This window comes from Poecilia reticulata, linkage group LG11 (genome assembly GCF_000633615.1).
Source record: "Poecilia reticulata strain Guanapo linkage group LG11, Guppy_female_1.0+MT, whole genome shotgun sequence".
Taxonomy (NCBI): domain Eukaryota; kingdom Metazoa; phylum Chordata; class Actinopteri; order Cyprinodontiformes; family Poeciliidae; genus Poecilia; species Poecilia reticulata.
Genome location: NC_024341.1, coordinates 3,457,273 through 3,476,806, shown reverse-complemented (window position 1 = coordinate 3,476,806; position 19,534 = coordinate 3,457,273). Strand labels below are relative to the sequence as shown.

General features: G+C 37.0%; 1 protein-coding gene across 2 annotated transcripts in view; it reads right to left on the bottom strand.

Moving 5' to 3' along the window:
• Positions 1–19,534, bottom strand: part of col22a1 (collagen, type XXII, alpha 1) — a 72,359-nt gene that overhangs the window by 21,189 nt on the left and 31,636 nt on the right. For both annotated transcript variants that reach the window (XM_008421352.2, XM_017307631.1), the window contains 22 exons: positions 17,116–17,169; positions 16,976–17,029; positions 16,424–16,459; positions 15,264–15,293; positions 13,966–14,019; positions 13,813–13,866; positions 10,668–10,721; positions 8,559–8,612; positions 8,391–8,444; positions 8,224–8,277; positions 7,727–7,780; positions 7,549–7,593; positions 7,398–7,460; positions 6,472–6,525; positions 6,321–6,362; positions 6,199–6,231; positions 6,057–6,110; positions 1,175–1,228; positions 1,041–1,094; positions 900–953; positions 764–817; positions 256–360 (listed from right to left, as the gene is read on the bottom strand). In XM_008421352.2, the coding sequence (XP_008419574.1) occupies positions 256–360; positions 764–817; positions 900–953; positions 1,041–1,094; positions 1,175–1,228; positions 6,057–6,110; positions 6,199–6,231; positions 6,321–6,362; positions 6,472–6,525; positions 7,398–7,460; positions 7,549–7,593; positions 7,727–7,780; positions 8,224–8,277; positions 8,391–8,444; positions 8,559–8,612; positions 10,668–10,721; positions 13,813–13,866; positions 13,966–14,019; positions 15,264–15,293; positions 16,424–16,459; positions 16,976–17,029; positions 17,116–17,169 (1,164 nt within the window). The remainder of the gene's footprint in view (positions 1–255; positions 361–763; positions 818–899; positions 954–1,040; positions 1,095–1,174; positions 1,229–6,056; positions 6,111–6,198; positions 6,232–6,320; positions 6,363–6,471; positions 6,526–7,397; positions 7,461–7,548; positions 7,594–7,726; positions 7,781–8,223; positions 8,278–8,390; positions 8,445–8,558; positions 8,613–10,667; positions 10,722–13,812; positions 13,867–13,965; positions 14,020–15,263; positions 15,294–16,423; positions 16,460–16,975; positions 17,030–17,115; positions 17,170–19,534) is intronic.

The window sequence follows — 19,534 nt, the reverse complement described above, 5'->3', positions numbered from 1 at the left end:
TTGAAAAAAACCTGTTCAAACTTAACAGAAAATTACTTCACGTTTCTATGGCACATTTACCCCTTTTTTCTACAGTGTACAATTACTACACTGTAACAAATATTGTTGGAGAAAAGCACAGATATACCAGGATATCTGCTGCAAAACACTTGTAACACTTGAAAGAGGAACATCTTGCTGTGATTATTAAAAGATTAGCAACTAAACAGATCTAAAGAGTGAAAAGAAATGACATAAATGAATTAATAATCTTACGTTTTGGCCATCTTTGCCCTTGCCAGGTGCTCCAGGAGGTCCAATGATACCAGGCTCTCCTGGTTGGCCTCGGGAACCAAGTTGTCCTGGTTTACCTTGCTCTCCCTATAACAAACGGTTGAATCAAAAGAAGAAGCAACGTTACTGTCTGTTGTGAGCTCTTACAGGGAATCAGGTGCTCCTAATCTATTTATTGCATTGTATTATGAATTCAGTGTCATTTCCACTTTTTTCACAGCCGATTTAATCTCTGATGACTGATTTTCATCACTGACTCAAAGTCTGAAAGCTGAACTGTGACATCCACTAAGAGATAACACACATCATAGCAGGTGAAATGGGAAAATGGAACATTATGTTGTAGTTTTAATGTCACAAAAGGACCAAGAGGGACAATAAATGCTTTATAAAACAAAAAGAGAAATTCTCCCCGCTGCTGATGTGGTGAAACAAATTCAAGGACTGGCAGAAAAACAGAGGACATCCAGCCCAGACACAACACACTCACCTTATCTCCTCTCTGTCCGGCTGGACCAGGAGGCCCAATGATGCCTGGAATACCCTGTAAAAAATGGGTTGTTTTCAAACTGAATCGATTTTCATGTTGGAAAAGAGATTTGGAGTAAATGTAAAAAGCTATTTACCACACTTCCTGGTGCACCACGTGGTCCCTGAGATCCTGCCGCACCAGGGGGACCCTGGGAATAAGCATAAAAGTGTTGACTATATGACTAGAGCGCATTTTATTTCTCAATGGAAGACTTGTTTTAGCCAAAACAGCTTACAGGGTCTCCTACACGGCCGATCTCCCCTGTGAGTCCGGTATCACCTTTTGGACCCTAAAAAAACCAAAAGCTAATCAGGCAATTTTCCTACAAAATGATAGAGCTATATAAAAAATACATTATGGGGTTCTTACAGGTGGTCCTGGTTGTCCTTGGAAACCTTGTTCACCTGGTAAGCCTCTTGGACCCTGAAGGGAAACATCGTATTTTAGCAGATCTGCATTGTAAGTAGGCCTGTCACGATAAAAAATTTTGCTGGACGGTTAATTGTCTAAAAGATTATTGCGATAAACGATAATATTGTTTCAAGATCTTTTGACACTGATTTAATCGAAATGACTAATAATGCATGCGATTTCCTGCCATAGATAGATGCACTTTATTTTCAAAAGAACACATAACAGTGGAACTGATTAACTAAATAAATAAAAAAACCAAAAATAAAATGGATTCTCAGTCTCCATTAACAAAAACGTACTGGAATAAAAACTAGACAACATAAAGCCAAAGTGGAAATAAATATTGCATTCAACCAAAAGGGTGCAGATTATGAAGTCTGTATACTATATTGCCCTACGGTAATCACTATATTTAAATGGAGAAAATCCGACTATCTAATGCAATAGTTCATACTACACGATTTTTTGCCCCTATTTTCTCCTTACAACAATCTTAGATCGTTGGCCGTTCTAAGATTGTCGCTGGTGATTTCGTAACCGATCATCCTGCAGTGTGTGGTGTGTTACGGTAGATCGTCGTGGCCGCTCCGATCTAAATCAGGGATTTTCCCCGACTGGGGGCTTAACGCTGAAGTTGACAGGTAGCCAATCAGAAAGCATGGATTCTCCTCCTGCTTTCTGAGAGGAAATTGCGGAGGGAATCCCAACCAGCTGATACGGAGCAACCGAAGTCCAGCGGACATTGGAGATGATTTGTGGAAACAACATTAATGTTTATTCAACCTTTTGTGCAAAGAATATAGAAATGACAAGGGGAGGAGTTGGAGCCAAATTGCTACCGCAGTTGATAAACCCGGTAACTTCTCAGCTGCTCTTTGTTAACGTGACATAAATAGGTTATAATGATTTTCAGTCAGTCAGGACTTTACGCTGACTCTATAGCCACATGCATCACAGGTAGATTCTAGTGAAGCATTGATTAATGCCTGATTTTAAAATTAGCTAACTGGACTTGTAGCCATTATTTTGTGCCCATGTGGTTGGACACCACACGGCACGACGAACCCGATCGAACCGTTATATCTAGGGTTTATGTAGGCTAGTGTGTCTCTCAGGTTTTGGAAATGGGCCGACAGTCGGCCGACAGCTCTGTAGTGTGCGCTGGACATTACACAAAGGAAATGAGGAAGGGAGGGTCAGTGGAGAGCACCGAGCTGAGCCTTTTTTCATTCAGTGTCATCAACAGAAAAAAAAGGCAGGAAGAAACAATAAAGCCAATGATTAAAATGAGGTCAATATGTTTAATTTATCGTGCAATTAATTGATTTATCGTTTATCGTGACAGGCCTAATTGTAAGAATTACAGTAGCCTCTTGGACCCTGAAGGGAAACATCGTATTTTAGCAGACTGGCATTCAGGGTCTTATGTATGGAGAGAGAATGGTGCCAATTTAAAAAAAAATAAATGAATGACATTTAAATAATTATTTCATAACTTATTTATTTACTGTATTTTGGCACTCTTCACTCTCCATACAGTGCAGGAATATGAATTGATGAAATCTTCAAATAAATATATGTCGTTTCTAAACAAAATCAAAACATTTAATAGAGGGCGGAGAAACAACTTACTGTTACAGGAAAAGCTTTTATCGGCCAATATTAGCGGCTATGCTAACTAGCCTGAACAGTATCTGCTGTGGCGGTAGCAGAAAGCAAGGCAGGGAGTTGGAGGGGTGTGAGCAGCGCGAGCACATTCAGGCTCTGATTGGTTGTTTTTAGTTAGCACTGGGAGAAGGCAGAGTACTGTCAGAGCATGGTGACAATTTCAACAAATATTTTCTATAAAAGTTACATACTGCAGCTTTAAAAAAATAAAATTTAATTTAATAGAGGCATATATAATTAATTCAAAATATAACAAATTAATTCTGCATTGTCATCTGTTTAAATGAATAACGACCCGTTTAAATAATGATATCACAAGTTTCTTTTTTGTAATTTGGTACTTTTGACCTGCCATACTCAAAAACTTGTACTGCTTTTCATCCACACCTAAATACAAACTGTAATATCAGACAAATGTAACAAAATATAACACTATAATATGCTCTTTTCAAATTATGATTTTTTTTATTGAGAGAACAATCTTAACAAACAAAACTATCTGCAAAAATTTCCACCCCTTCACCTGAAAACTGCCTGCGCCGCCCTGGGTGACAACTGCCGCCATCAGGTGTTTGGGATAACTGAAATATCACACTGGAGCAATCTTTGCCTGCTCTTTCTTTCTTCCAGAATTGGTTAATTTCTATAAAACTGGAGGGATTTTCCTGAATGTGAAGGACAAGTTGAAGGTCATTCGACAGAATCTCAGTGGGATTAAAGTCCAGACTTTGACTAGTGGAGTCCAAAACCTTCATCCAGGTCATGTTTGAGCCAGGTGCCATCTCACAACAAAAAGCGTTTAGGTTGCCTCAGGCCCTGGAATATTTTCATCCAGACATATTTTCAGGTAAATCTGAGAAGGACCTCTGTGTTCTTTCCAGTCTTTCCAGGCTTTGGCCCTGGAACTTCCTCATGGATGCCAGTAATATCTGATCACCTTCTTGTTTGTGAATCAAGATACTGACCTTACCTGAGGACAGTTTTATTTTTTCCACTTTTTGCATGACTACATTAAAAAAGAAGTTAGGATACTGTGGAAACGCCCAATATTTTTGTCACTCATTTCAGCAAGTGAAACTCACTTACTATATGGGTTTGTTACATAGAGAGTTTTTATAGCCTTTATTTAAATTTTATTTAAATAAAATATTTATTTAAATAAAAATTTGGAATATTTAAAGCCTTTATTTCTTGTGATTTTGATGATTACAGGATTATAATCATGAAAAAAAAAAAGAAAACCCAAAACCCAATGTCTCAGAAACTTGAAATATTGGAAAAAAAAAGTTGAATACAGGAAACTCATGCTGTTGCACCCTAATCAGCTAATTGACTCAAAACACTGAACCTTTTTCCATTACAAATATCTTGCTGATATTTCGCTGTCAAAAAAAAATACAATTTTGCATTAGATAAGAAACACAATTAAAATCACACATGAATAACTTTGATTAGTCATTAAAAAACATGCCTCGCCATGATCCTCCAACTACTTCTTTCTGTTTTTTGCCAATAAAAGTTTTATTGGCAGTTCATTGGAAGTTTTATTTAGTCACATGTTGACCGTGTGACTCGTGTGATGTGAAACAGGTTTTTCCATTGCAGTTTTGCGGTATAATCCAATTTTTATACAGCCAAAAAAAAAAACAATCTCATCCTAGTCCCAAAACTTTTGATCAAAAAACAAGTTGTTTTTTTTTAATTGCCGTGTCTCCCTTTAGCAAATATATTTTCAAAATTGCACAATTATATGGTCAATGGAAACACAGGTAGAGTTGATCAGCAGAACTCGCTATGACTTCTGGGAAAGTCAGCCGACTGAGCTGTCATTAAAGGTCATTGCTAAAGAAGCTGGTTGTTCACAGAAAGCTGCATCCAGGCATATTCACAGAAAGTTCAGTGGAAGTAAAACATGTGGTAGGAAAATGTGCACCAGCAACAAGGATAACCTTGAGAGGATTGTGAAATAAAATCAATTTGGGGGAACTTAACAAGGAGTGGACTGAGTCAGAGGTGAGAAAATGACCTGGACTGTTGCTCAGTGGTTCAAAGATCCCTTTTCAGATGAAAGTAAAGTTTGCATTTGATTTGGAAATCAGTGTCCCAGAATCTGGAGGGGAAGATGAGAGACACCAGAAGCAACAATCCATATGACCTTTTGACCTCTATCGATCTAATCTGAACTTCCATTCCACCTCAGCAGAACCATGCCGTAATTCATGCCAAGTTAGACCCAACCAAATACTCAGTGCAGAGAAATGAATACACTTTCCACAAGCTCAACATTTCTGTTTCTCTTTTTTAATCTACCTTCTCTCATATTCCAAGTAACTGAGACAGGAAATTTGGAGTTTTCAACATCTGTGAGTAAACAGAATTACAAGAAATAAAGGCCTGAAATGTTTATCTCTATGTGTAATAAATCCATGTTATATTTGAGTTTTTCTTTCTGAAATGAGTCATAAAAAATCTCTCTCTTGGAGTACGTAACTTCAGTAAGTCTACCATTTCTGGGAAGATTCCCCACTAAGACTTTCTGACCAGTTGCAGATTGATAAATGTCAAGAAACTTTTTATCTTGAACTTCTTAGTTCAAGTGCACAATGAGTTACTTTTCTAGGCCTTTTAACCAACTTCACGTTGGCAATTTGAGTCATTTCCTGGTCATACAGGTCAAGCAGTAATTAGCTCCAGGTGTTGCTAGAGGAATTGAACTTCCAAAAAGTAGAGCCAGAAGTTGTTTTTTTTCTCCTTAATAAATGAAATCATCAATCTAAAAATGTTTTCATACTCATTTGGGTTATATATATATGACCAAAAGAAAAGGAAGAAAAAGAAATCTGTAAGGTTGGTAAATAATGTTTCTCAATGTTGTGTAATTAATGTAATCTACTACAAAGTATAGTGATTCACACAGGTACAATTTGTTCTCAGCATTTTATATTAAAGCTGTACTAATAGTGATGTGTTAAGCTGACATAATATACAAACTAATGAACTGAATGGTACATGATGTCCTGAACAGCTTCCAGGCTGCTGAGTTCAGGACAATTTAAAATGTTGAAGAAAAGTCTCTGCTGACATCTAGTGGATATGTGAGCACATTACCAGATGTGCTTTTTACTACTTTCTTAGAGGGAAAAAATAGGGAAAAGAAAAAAAGCATCACCAATTCTCCTGGTTTTCCTTGGTCCCCTTTCTCCCCCTTCTCTCCCGGCTTCCCCTGTGAGATAGAACAGCTGAACATTAGTTTCATATTACAGCACAAAATTACAGTAGAAAAGTGTTTTTAAGTGTAAGTGTCTACTCACCGGCTCTCCAGGCTCTGGGATGACATTAGCGACCTGTCAACACAACGCATCACAGAATATGGTAACTTCAACTGCAGTAGAGGCTTGTACTCTACATGGAAAATGGCTGGTGGTCAACTTACGTTTCCTGGAACTCCAGGGAGTCCCCGTGGTCCAACGTCACCCTGAGGCGAGAGACGGCATGTTCACAGAGTCCGCATGCTAACTATCTCAGTGTAGCCACTACAAAGCAACAACCACAGCGGCCATCTTGAAGTGTTTCCCAACATTTACCTTGTCACCCTTTTCACCTTTTGGCCCAAATGGTCCCTCTGTTCCTCTTTCTCCCTTTATTAAGAACAGAAGAAGCAAATAACTGAGTTTCCACACATTTCTGGCACATCAGCTTTAAATATACAAAAGGGAAATTAAAACGTTTTCATTTTATTGTCAAAAACATTGATTCCCCTCAAATTTTTCTATGTTACAGCTAGAAATTATGTTTACAATACGGCTTCAATTGAATTCACAAATCGATATGATGCGACATCACACGGTCATCTGATCCAACCATTTATGTCAATCAGTCAATCAGCCCCAAGGAACAGAAATGGTACTCCTAGATTGGCTGCTTGGCAAACACCAGCCAGTAGCACATCAAGTAGCATAATGCGCAGATATTTAAGGTTCCCAAGCTGCATTTTACTTCAAATATTTTAGATGTGCTCTATGAAAAAGTCTGCGAAATGGCAAATTTCTGTGAATATTTGGATTCACATTCCACAAAAAAAATCTGAATACTGAAACACAAACTAAACCACAAACGGGTAGTAGTCTACTCTACTACCTGCTGTTTTGGGGCTGCCCTTACCTTACTTGTATTCGTTTGAAATTCAGTAATAAATAATATGCAAGGTAAAAGCAAATGTATTATAGTGCAGCAGTCAACAGGCAGTCAACAGCAGTGAACCAATACTGGTGGTATGTTCTGTTCCAGTACATCTGTGCTCCATACTGGGAGTAATAATAATATAATGCCAAACTTAAATCAAATGCTAAAACTGATGTTTTTAGTGGCCAGGCTAGTTGCTGTTAGCATCGTGACTTCTCTTATGTATTATAACAAGTAATGTTCCACCTAATACTGCAGATAATTTGTCTAGGCTTGGACAAAAGGTCTTTCATTCAGTTCCAATCAGTATTTTGGTGTTAATTCCTACCGGAGTCCCTCTGTCTCCTCGTGCACCATCAGCACCTGGTTGACCGGGGGTCCCAGCTTCTCCCTGTTAAGAAATTTACATGACTTTGTAAAGCACTTTCTGTTTCAATAAAATTATCTCAGGTCCTAAATAAGAAAGGGTCTGAACTTACTCTCTCCCCTGGAGGACCTCTTGGTCCAGGAGGCCCTTCATCACCCTGCAGATAAGAGACATAGCCACCAAAATGTCAGCTTTGCACATGGAGAAAACATATGCCACCTCCTGGGGCCACACATAATGTGGTTTCCCTCGGTCTATGTGTGTTCCAGGGATAGATGAAGTAGTGGTACCTTAGGTCCAGGCTTTCCAGGAAAACCGTCTGTTCCCCGTTCTCCTCTGGGCCCCTTTGAGGACAAAAGATCAACATTAAGAGAGCATCCATTTAATCGCAAAAAGCTCTTTGCAGATGATAGACAATATGCCACACGTAAGTTCGGATTAAAAATACACTGGTCAAATGCTTCACTTTTGGAAAGGCAATTGCCCCATTGCAGATTTCACGGTTTTGCTTTTCTGTGTTACTGAAATGTTTCAAAAACTAAAGAAATCTGACAGTCACATGTTGACAGTTCTGTATGTTTGTGCTTTGATTTTCACCCTCAAAAGCTTCAATGGCCATTTGTGTTGTGTGTTTCCATAAGCATTTGGCCATTAGATTTGGGTCTTAAGCTTGCTGAACTGTTTATAGATTACAAAAAGGAGCAAAATAGATATCAAAAAGTAGTCCTGACACAATTGTGATCAGGTGTTTGAGGGTTAAAAGAGGAATTTTAAGGCTTGTACTGACCACAGAGCCATCAGTACCAGCAAGACCATCCAGGCCATCCTTCCCAGGCATTCCCTTAAAACATCATGAGATAAATGGTTACAGTGGCTGAGGACAAACTCCAAACCTTTAGTAAAGGTTAAAAAAAAACAGAATGACACGTTTTTAGGATTACAAACTGAACTCACAGGTTTTCCTGGCTCTCCTGGTTTACCCGGAAATCCTAGTTCACCAGGTAGACCCTGGGGAAACACACAGGAGGTACTTTAGTGTCTATCAGTTGTGCCATATACATGTTTATTTCCATAACAATTTCAGAAGGCAATGTTAAACACTGATTTTAGCTCATCACTCACAGGCTGTCCCATTGGTCCTGGTCCCCCCGGTGGACCCGGCGGACCAAGAGGACCCTTAAAAAGAAGGGGAAAAAAACATTGCTTGAATTGATATTTCATCGTGTACTTAACCATTAAATGTGATTTTTTTTTTTTTTTACAATAATGAAAAACAAATATACTTTTCAACAATCATTCAGGTATAGATTATTAAAGAGTACAAAGTACACCCCAGGTGTGAAGCTTTTATTTTTCAGGACATAAAATATCCAGACTTTTACAAGTTGTAGAGTAATAATAATAAATCTGGTCTCCTGGGTGTAAAACACAACAGATTTATTACTCCATATGGCACCCAATGCGACACCCTGATCATTATTTTGAATGGTTGAATACCTGCCGTTTATTAACATTTATAATCCGAAGAGCATTTTCTTTTGTCTTGAATAAACATACATGAGCCTTTAGAATAGTTTTTTATTTTCAGCTTATCTCGTAAGACATTATGTAGCATGCATTTTATTTATGTTTATACAGCCATGAATATATTTGAATCATTTTCATAAACAGGGTGAATAAATTTTTCTGAACTGAATTCTCCATATTTTAAGGCTTAGAGCCTAAAAAAGAATATCTTACATCAATAGTTTCATTTTCTTGAGGAAACTGTGGTTTAATTTTTTAAAAATTGTTCTCATGCTATGTATTGTTTGATTAAAATGTTATTAATGTTAGATTTAAAAACAAAGTTAAGAGTCCCAGAGGTTAAAGACCCACGACAGATATGTTCATGAGTCAATGTTCCCTCATAGAAATGTGACACAAAATCAATGACAACAAAAATCCTGTATCTACAAGGCAAATAAATCATCATTCCTCCACCGCCGTGCTTTGCAACAGATAGAAAGTGCATGTGCACATTGGGCTGAAATAAAAAAAACAAAAAACACACAGCTCTGCCTTTAGACCAAACATCTTTTCTTTGGTCTAAATGAACATTACCATAAAATTCTTGTGGTTTATTCAGATGTAGCTTTGAAAACCTGGGAAGTTTTTCTGCAGTATTTTTTTATAATGAAAAGTAGTGTTTTCCTGACAGACTTTCCAAACAAAGCACATCTTTTCAGCCTTGTTCTAATGGTCCGGTCATGAATTTTAATATTTACCATGCTAACTAATAGAGTGTCAGACAGAGTGCTCGGATCTCTTTTGTTTGTTTTTAATAGAATTGCTCACACTGATGATGATGAATTTTTCAGCTGCCTTGGCTGTCCTACAGTAGTACCTTTCTAAATGATTGCATTAATAAGTAGGAAATGTGAACGAGTAGCTCTGATGAGCCACTAGAGGGCGGCACGTAGCAGATTTTCCTGCTTGCTTAATCTTGGCCGGTGTTTCTACCCGCAAATAAATTTAGCACATAATCTGGCACAATTTGCTGCTTATATTTTTTGTCTATGTTCCACTTATTGTAGCAAAGTGTTAATAGACCAAACATTTTGGAGCTACTTATTTAATTAACATGAATTTCTCTTCATTCCCTATAAAACAGTCTGCTGCTGATGGTTCAACAGAAGTTTAGCTAACCTTAACATTTAAGCCAGTTTTAGCTTAATGAACAAATGTATTAATTCACATTAATACATATTGACTAGTGAGTCAATGTTAGTCAACATGCTAGCAACATGTTAGTGTCAGCACTTTAGCTAACCTCAACAAGTAAATAAATATTAGATTCTTGAAGAAGCTTTGACATAACTGTGTAACACATTAATTTTATGATATTATTAGACAGGAAAGACTCGATTTATTATAGATTAAAGTGACACTGATTTATGTACATCAACTTTTTAGAAAGAGCATCAACACCAGCCAGATAAAATGAAATGTGCCTGACCTTTTTGGTCTAAAAGGGTGGAGCATATCAAATTCTTTGTAAACCATTAGCATAAACTCAAAAAAAGAGACACCAACAGGATATAAAGTAAACAAAAATGTATACACATCCACATAGTAAAATGTAGGTTTTTACTGGATCCATTGTGACTATTCTGTAATTCCTAAAGTTATTTTGTCACATTTGTTATAAAAGGAAGGAAATTTGTGTAATAATAAGGATTTTGTTCCTACTGGAGGTCCAGGAAGGCCATCAACTCCCGGCAGGCCATTTTCACCTTTCTTTCCCTGAAAAGAAACAGTTTGGATGAATAAAATTGAATTAAAGAAGAACATCAGTGAGCATTCAATAAGGTTCATATCCACCAGCAACAACTCCCGTCTCAAACCACACAGGAAAGCCTGTGCAACTGGTTTTTCTGGGGGGACTTTAGGAAACCACTTCTGAAGAAAGCTGCTTTCATTCAAGAACTATGAAACCTTTAACAGTTTAATACAGAATATCGAGAAGTTTTAAATAACACCTACAAGTTTGTCCCGTTTACATCAAAGTTGGGGTTTTCTGTGTGAGGTGTGGTTTTCCCTATGCCACACAGCAATGACTACATGCAACTTGTTGAGTTCTCTTTGTAAGAAAACTTTTAAAAAAATTAATAGCTGAACAGAGCTTAATGTACTGTTTGGTAATTAGGATCAATTGGAATCTTTCTATGATTGAATTTAAATTACTTTTTTGGCAAACTGCCTCAAAGTTGTGAATTAGAGCTATAGAAATAAACTGAATAGAACTGAGCTGAATTGAATATTGCAAAAGCCGATGATGGCTATATCTGTGGTAAAATAATTAATGAACAAACAAAAAAGGAAATAAGGATAAACTTGTTTCATTTTCTTCCTCTAACTGGAAAGTTTGTTTTTGATATCTTTTCACCCCAAAGTAAATATGATTCATGCTGATATCGTATCGGGTCAACATCAGCATTGTCCAATATTCAAAGCTGTGATACCGGTATCGTATTGGAAGTGAAAAAGTTTTATTGGGATACACCTAGTTTTAACTCTTTCAAGTGTTAAAACTACTCAATGCCTTATCAAAAGAATTAAATTAACACAAATTCTGAGAACTACCACATAGACTCGGCAAAGTGGTGATTTAATTTTGCCAATTTTGATATTTACTTAATACACAATGATTCCAGCTGGAGTTTTCACTCATCACAGCAGGCAATTTAGCTAATTATTGAATGCTGTTTAGTGACATTAAACAACATTTTTCACCTAATGTGTTTTTCACATTAAACATTTTAGAATATCCAACTACCAGTACTAGATGTGGTGACCTCTGACATGTTTTCATTTCCTGCTCAGCCTCTCAATATAATAACAAAACACCACAATACTATCAATTTAACATGGGATGTCTTGGTGGGATCAAAGCAAGGCCTCTCTGAAACTTGGACTGTCCAGCTGAGCAGCTGAGGAGTTTCATTCCAACACACTGTTACTGATGAGTCAGGTGCTCATAACAGGGTCCTTATGTCTCAATTTCCCTCCCACATCAGAAATTCTCTTGCATGTCATTTAAACATCAAATTTCATCAGTTAAATGTTGTATTCTTGCATATCAAGAGTTTTAATTTTTTAAAGAATGATCATAATTTTTTAGCTTAAAATGAGCATTTATCTGGCTTGCTGTCTCTTTACAGATTCAGGGACGGGCAGATTTTATTTCAAAATGTTTTTTTTGGTTTTCTTTCCAAGCAGAGCTAATGCACAAAATTGTCTTTTCATGATGTGCTCACAAAATAATTCTTGTGTGTTTTGATATTTTTAATGTTAAAAAGATTTTAAGTTTTATAAGACTGGAGAAAGCCAATATTGGATGTTCTGTTTGGCTTAACAAGCAATACAGCTTTCAGTTGTCGCAAACTCCCTGTAAATACATCAATATACACAGTTATTGCTGATTAAAATATTCTAATGTGTCTTGATAGCTATGACCTTTTTCTTCTCACAGAAGTTTAAATGACCTTTGTTAAGAGCACCGACAACACTCCATGCCATAACAGAGCTCGGGCTTTTGGTGTATTTCTGACGACAATCTGAAAGGTCCTTTTTGTCTTGGGACAGAAGCACTTAGCGTCCATCTTTGGAAAAGCCAAATGCTTCGTTGGACCATAATATATGCTTGGCAAGTTCATATAAAACCTTCACTTTTTTTCCAAAGTGAACACACGATGTGCTTGATAAAAAGGTTTCTCAAAGTAACCCTTTACCCACATAGATATCAACTATTTATTTATAACCATTTTAGATTCATCTTAAAGTTGTCTTCTTGTACTTTAGTCACTCTGCTGCTGAGAAGAAAATGTCTGAAAAATATCAACAATATCAAAAATCAACCCATCTAGCTATTTTGTGCTTGACTTGGTGTATGATGATATAATGTTTTTTTTTAACAATCACCTTACTGTGCATGCAAAATACAGACATATCATACCATCTTCTGGAGAAATAAAGGTACATAGAAATGTTGTTTGGTATATATATATCTTAGCTCTAAAGAGTTGCTATTAAACAGCTGAGTGGTGATTTGGTTTGATTTCAAATAATAAATGATAAGCCGGTACAACCACCTTATGATGGTCAAAGTTATTATTTAGGAATTTTTTAAGAAGACTGCAGTAATTACATTATTTACATGACTTTGGAGTTGTGCAGATTTAAATATACTGTTTGTTGTATTAGTTGTTCCTGAATGCCTTAAACCCTAGCTAAGTTTTCTTCAGGACTGCTTTAGCTCTATGTATTTTCTGGATCGATTCTTCCTTCTATCGCCAGCTGAATAAGAAACTTTAAATTTTGACATATAGCACATATAACTATGTAATAACAGCAAAGTAACCACTATGTAACAAAGCTACTACTATGTAACAACATAATTATTTAACAACATAATTACTACAATGTGACAACATAGTTACTACTATGTAAGAACAAAGTAACTTTGTAGTAACAGTAATAACATTAATTTATAATGTAGTAATAATTATGTAATAACATAGTAATTACATACTATTGTTACATGATAACATTACATGATAACACTTGTGTGGTCCATCCATACTTCTACAGAATTCTGTCTCTAATACATTTGTCAGTCTTGCTAATGTTGCTGAAAAAGAATATCCATTAGATTTTTTTTGTGAAGCCTATGTTGTGGATATACATGCTAATTTAAAATGTTAACCACTATGATGCCTTTTCCTAATACACAATGCAGACACCTCGATCCAGAAAAGATTTATGTATGTACTGTATGTACAAGTAGCTTATACTACCAGATTAGTCACATTTAAGTTCTGTGTCAAAGTCTTACCATTTGGCCAGGATCGCCGTGCTCACCAGGCAGACCCGGTGGACCAGCAGGACCCTGAGAAACATATTATTAGTCAGAGTGAATACAGCCTGAGTGGGATATACAGTCAAATAGTATTTTTTCACAAGTCAGAAGCTAAAAAGTAATTCTTACAGCTGGTCCTGGTCGACCGTCTGCTCCAGGAGGCCCAGGAGGTCCAGGCTCTCCCTGAAACAAGAGCAGCATATGGAAGTATGAGGTATATAGAGATTTATAAAAAACATAAACTAAGGTGGTAGAGTGGCAGAGGCTAGCTGTCTGGTCCCAGACTTAAAAAAGTCACTTTAGAGTTTGTGACGGTACCCAATGCTAATCTTAGGTGGCGGGTATTTGGTTTATTGACTTAAGTCCTGTATAAAACTCAGTTGGAAATTTGTATTCACCTAATCACTAGTTTAAGCCCAGGATTTGGACATGGCATTTAGATATCCATCAAAATCACAAAAACGTTTAGCTGACTGAGTTGACGATGATGTGGAGAGGGCTAGCCAGGTCACAGAACTGGTCAGAATGTGAATCAGTGTGTGAATGACCGAAAGTAGTGTTAAGTGCTTTGGAGTCCTCTGGGCTTGATGAAGTGCTATAAATACAGGCCCTTTACCACTGGTGCACACCATGCTAACTGGTCTGTGCACGGCCATGCTAATTGTATTCCAGCCAGAAACAACTGGCTGGAATACAGCATGGAAGATAAATTCTTTACCAGTTATTGTCTCATCAGTAGAGACGTACTTGCAAAAGGTTTAAACAATACTAATAATCATAAGCTACCATATGCTTAAATATTATAATTCCACTAGAAAGTTATATATTTTTGTATTTTAAGTTTATCTTATTTTTAATTTGCTTTAAAATTCTGACAGCCAATTTAAAACTCACACTCAGAACTAGTTTTACCTTTTTTGAAATAAAACTTCAAATAGTATTAGCACATCTCCAATGTTTGTAGTTTTATTTTTTATGTACTGTAAATGATGTCGTAAAATCCACAAATACACATGCATATTTTGTTACATCTTTCCATAATTATTCTACTCAGTTTCACATTCTTTTGTATGCTATTTTTGATAACTGCTCAGTATTTCATGTTAGAATTTTGTCCTTACTGTATAGTACATTATTAATGCTGTTTTTAATATATATTTTAATAGTGTTATCTTTGTGTGTGCCCAACATTCTGCTTTATATTATTTTTCTTCATATTTCACAAGAACAAAAACATGACTTTAAAAGACATTAGTTTTATTTGTTGTGACTTGACTATGCTATTTATTATTAATAATAACTAAGCATAGAAACCTGCTGGAACGGACAATGTAGTGGATGCTGGTGACAAAAATATCACATAATAATAATCTTTGTGTTCATGAGCCAAATAGTTGAAATATGCTTCTTAGCAGTTAGTAACTTACCCTTTCACCTCGTAGGCCTTCTTGTTGCACCTTTAATAGTAAATAAAAAGCAAATAAATTATCAGAATATTTTAAGTAATGGTTACTTTTACATTTCAAAAAACATTAATGTGCCAGAAAAGCCTGACAACTCACTGATGAGATGATATAAGTGGAAACTTTAAAGTTGCAGTATGTAACTTTAAATTTTTTTTTTTACATATTTGTTAAAGCTGTCATCATGTCGTGACAGTATACTATCAGACAGATAATCTACGAAAAGATCGATCTCCTTCACCTGCTACCTGAGCTGCTATTGCTGTATGAAGAGATGAACCATTTCTGACCAAAAAACAAGCAATCGGAGCCCGGAGGAGGGTCTTAGCGCCGTCAATCGATCACATGTACTCGCTGCTAAATGTGCTAATAGTGGAGAAACAGCTAGCTATTACAGGAAAACAATTTACCTAGCATCATTGGTGGCTATGCTAATTAGCATTTAGCATTCACAACAGGTGAATGCTAAATCACAACAGGTGATTTAGCACATGTTGCCTGTTCCCTGCTGCAGTGTAGCAGAGAACAAGAAAAGGGGGAGAAATATGGGTGATGAGTCAATGCACAGAGTTTAACTAAGCCACGTCTCCTGCCTCTGATTGGTTGTTTCTAGTTATAACTGAGAGCACTTGGAGAATATAGAGAAACGTTTTTTTTGCTGATTACCTGTCTCATACTACAGAGTCACAACATATAGATAGTTTCAACAAATATGTAAAAAAAAACGTTTTTTTATAAAAGTTACATACTGCAGCTTTAATTACATGCTAAATAGTGGTACTTATTTCAGTCTTCTGGTGATAAATAAATATGTACATCAAGGTTTTTTAAACGTCTCCTTGATCCTTATCAGAAAGTGGGTAGAGAACTGACTGCTCAGAACTATTCCACAAAACCCCACTTTAAAAAAAAATCTCTGAACTATTCATTTAAGCAATACCTCAAGCACTCTCAAAGCTTAACCAGCCTAAATTAAATGGTAATCAGTTTTACTTAGATTTATTAGATAGATTTTATTACAGACTCAATGTCCAACTTACATAAAAAAGATAATAAATTGTTCACCATTGTAAACAACTGTTAACTTCAGCCGTTTTAACTTTTTTTACTTTGTTGATACTCACCACATCCCCAGGTAATCCAGGAAGTCCTCTCTCCCCCTGTGGCAGAGTTCACGCAAGAACAAACATCATCAGGATGAAAATACCCTCATAAATAAAGACCACGAAGCAATGTGATAATAACACAGCTGCTACCGTAATCCATGAAATGAGTCACATTTAACTGTGTGCTTATTGTAAGCCGAAGCAAAGTGGAACTTGTGGTGGACGTACCCTTGCGGGACTGTCTATGCGCGCCTTCTGATGTGTACATACAGCAGGGTGTGGTGTTACAAGCAAATGTGCATCACTGGGAGAATCATCAAAGCCAGTAATTACAGACATATGAAATGAACTCCGCTTTTTATTTTCTTAGACAAATGGAGCGAGACGGGTTTGATGGTGCAAAGAGGAGACTGAGGAATGTCTGGTGAGAGCAGACTGTACGTTTGGGAAGCCTTGGAAGATATCCAGTTTAAAATAGTCATATCAGCTCGACTTGTTGACAATATGCTCAAGACAGTATTCTCTATTCCTGAAAATGGGATGCGAATGGCAGCGGGAAGGTGTGTAAACCTTGTTGCCTTTGATCCCGTTTGGTCCAGGTGCTCCAGCCAGTCCTCTCAGACCCTGAGAGACAAAAAAAAACAAAATCAGAACATCTAAATTAAAGTTTCCTTGTAAAAACAAAACCTCGATCATTTGACTAAACTCACATCTTTTCCAGGTAGTCCGGGTTTTCCTGGCAATCCGTCTACACCCGGAAGACCCTAAAATGTAAACAAGGCTTGTGTCAAATGTTTTCAAGCAGAGGTAGGAGAAAATAGTTTATTTTAATCGTTAAAAAAGATTTAGAAAATCCAGGAACCTCTGTTTCCATGAACTACTGTTGAACTAATACAGGTAATATGCAAGAAGATATTCCACAGGAAACTGTATTTTCTACAATATGTCTGCAGGTCATTGAGGCTGCAGGAGAGCGAGAGAGAGCAGGACTTTCAACAGATAACACAAAGGCTGAATGTTGCTCTGCTGGTTTGTATATTTTTTTAGCTTTCAACTTGGAAGGTTACTGGTATTCTCAGAGTTACAGTAAGGATCTACATTACATAGTGAATTCCAACAGAGATTGGTGTTTTAGTAGTGATAGTTGTTCTGTCTGTGCTCATTGTTACTACAGGTCCTTCTCAAAAAAATAGCATATTGTGATAAAGTTAATTATTTTCCATAATGTAATGATAAAAATTAAGCTCATATATTTTAGATTCATTGCACACCAACTGAAATATTTCAGGTCTTTTATTGTTTTAATACTGATGATTTTGGCATACAGCTCATGAAAACCCAAAATCCCTGTCTCAAAAAATTAGCATATCATGAAAAGGTTCTCTGAACGAGCAGTTAACCTCATCATCTGAATCAACAAAGTAACTCTAAATACCTGCAAAAGATTCCTGAGGCTTTTAAAAACTCCCAGCCTGGTTCATTACTCAAAACCGCAATCATGGGTAAGACTGCTGACCTGACTGTTGTCCAGAAGGCCATCATTGACACCCTCAAGCAAGAGGGTAAGACACAGAAAGACATTTCTGAACGAATAGGCTGTTCCCAGAGTGCTGTATCAAGGCACCTCAGTAGGAAGGAAAAAGGGTTCAGAAAACGCTGCACAATGACCAGACCCTGACCGGACCCTGAGGAAGATTGTGGAGAAGGGCCGATTCCAGACCTTGGGGGACCTGCGGAAGCAGTGGACTGAGTCTGGAGTAGAAACATCCAGAGCCACTGTGCACAGGCGTGTGCAGGAAATRGGCTACAGGTGCTGCATTCCCCAGGTCAAAGGTCAAGCCACTTTTGAACCAGAAAMAGCGGCAGAAGCGCCTGACCTGGGCTACAGAGAAGCAGCACTGGACTGTTGCTCAGTGGTCCTTGATTCGGAAATCAAGGTGCCAGAGTCTGGAGGAAGACTGTGGAGAAGGAAATGCCAAAATGCCAGAAGTCCAGTGTCAAGTACCCACAGTCAGTGATGGTCTGGGGAGCCATGTCAGCTGCTGGTGTTGGTCCTCTGTGTTTTATCAAGGGCAGGGTCAATGCAGCAGCTATCAGGAGGTTTTGGAGCACTTCATACTCCATCTGCTGAAAAGCTTTATGGAGATGAAGATTTTATTTTTCAACACGACCTGGTACCTGCTCACAGTGCCAAAACCACTGGTATTACTGACCATGGTGTTACTGTGCTCATTTGGCCTGCCAACTCTCCTGACCTGAACCCCATAGAGAATCTGTGGGATATTGTGAAGAGAAAGTTGAGAGACGCAAGACCCAACACTCTGGATGAGCTTAAGGCTATCGAAGCATCCTGGGCCTCCATAACACCTCAGTAGAGCCACAGGCTGATGGCCTCCATGCCGCATTGAAGGCTGCAAAAAGATTCCTAACCAAGTATTGAGTGCAATACTGAACATAATTATTTGAAGATTGACTTTTTTGGTATTAAAATACATTTCTTTTATTGGTCGGATGAAATATGCAAATTTTTTGAGACAGGGATTTTAGGTTTTCATGAGCTGTATGCCAAAATCATCAGTATTAAAACAATAAAAGACCTGAAATACTTCAGTTGGTGTGCAATGAATCTAAAATATACGACAGCTTAATTTTTATCATTACATTATGGAAAATATTGAACTTTATCACAATTTGCTAATTGTTTGAGAAGGACCTGTATATGATGCTAAAACCAGTTTAAAATTTGAGTCCCATAATAATTTTCCCCTTTTTTTTCTTTATGTAAAACTACTGCTAGCTACTGCTTTCTCACAAAGTGAGGCAATGACATCTCTGGCCCTAATGTAAAAAAAAAAGAACAAAAAAATGACTTGCAACTCTTAGCCAAAATGCTAAGAGTTGCACATCACATGGAAATCCACAAATAGCTTCTTAAGCTTGGTCAAACATGTAAAAACAACTTTCATTTGTTCATTCTGTGCAATTAGTAGTAGAACAGTCAATGTAATATAAATAAAGAAACTGAAACTGACATAAACAATAGGTTGCCTACTTTGGTTAAACATGTAACAAACATGCAGCAAACTTCTTTCAAAATGTTCAGATATGCAACTAGGAATTCTAAATATA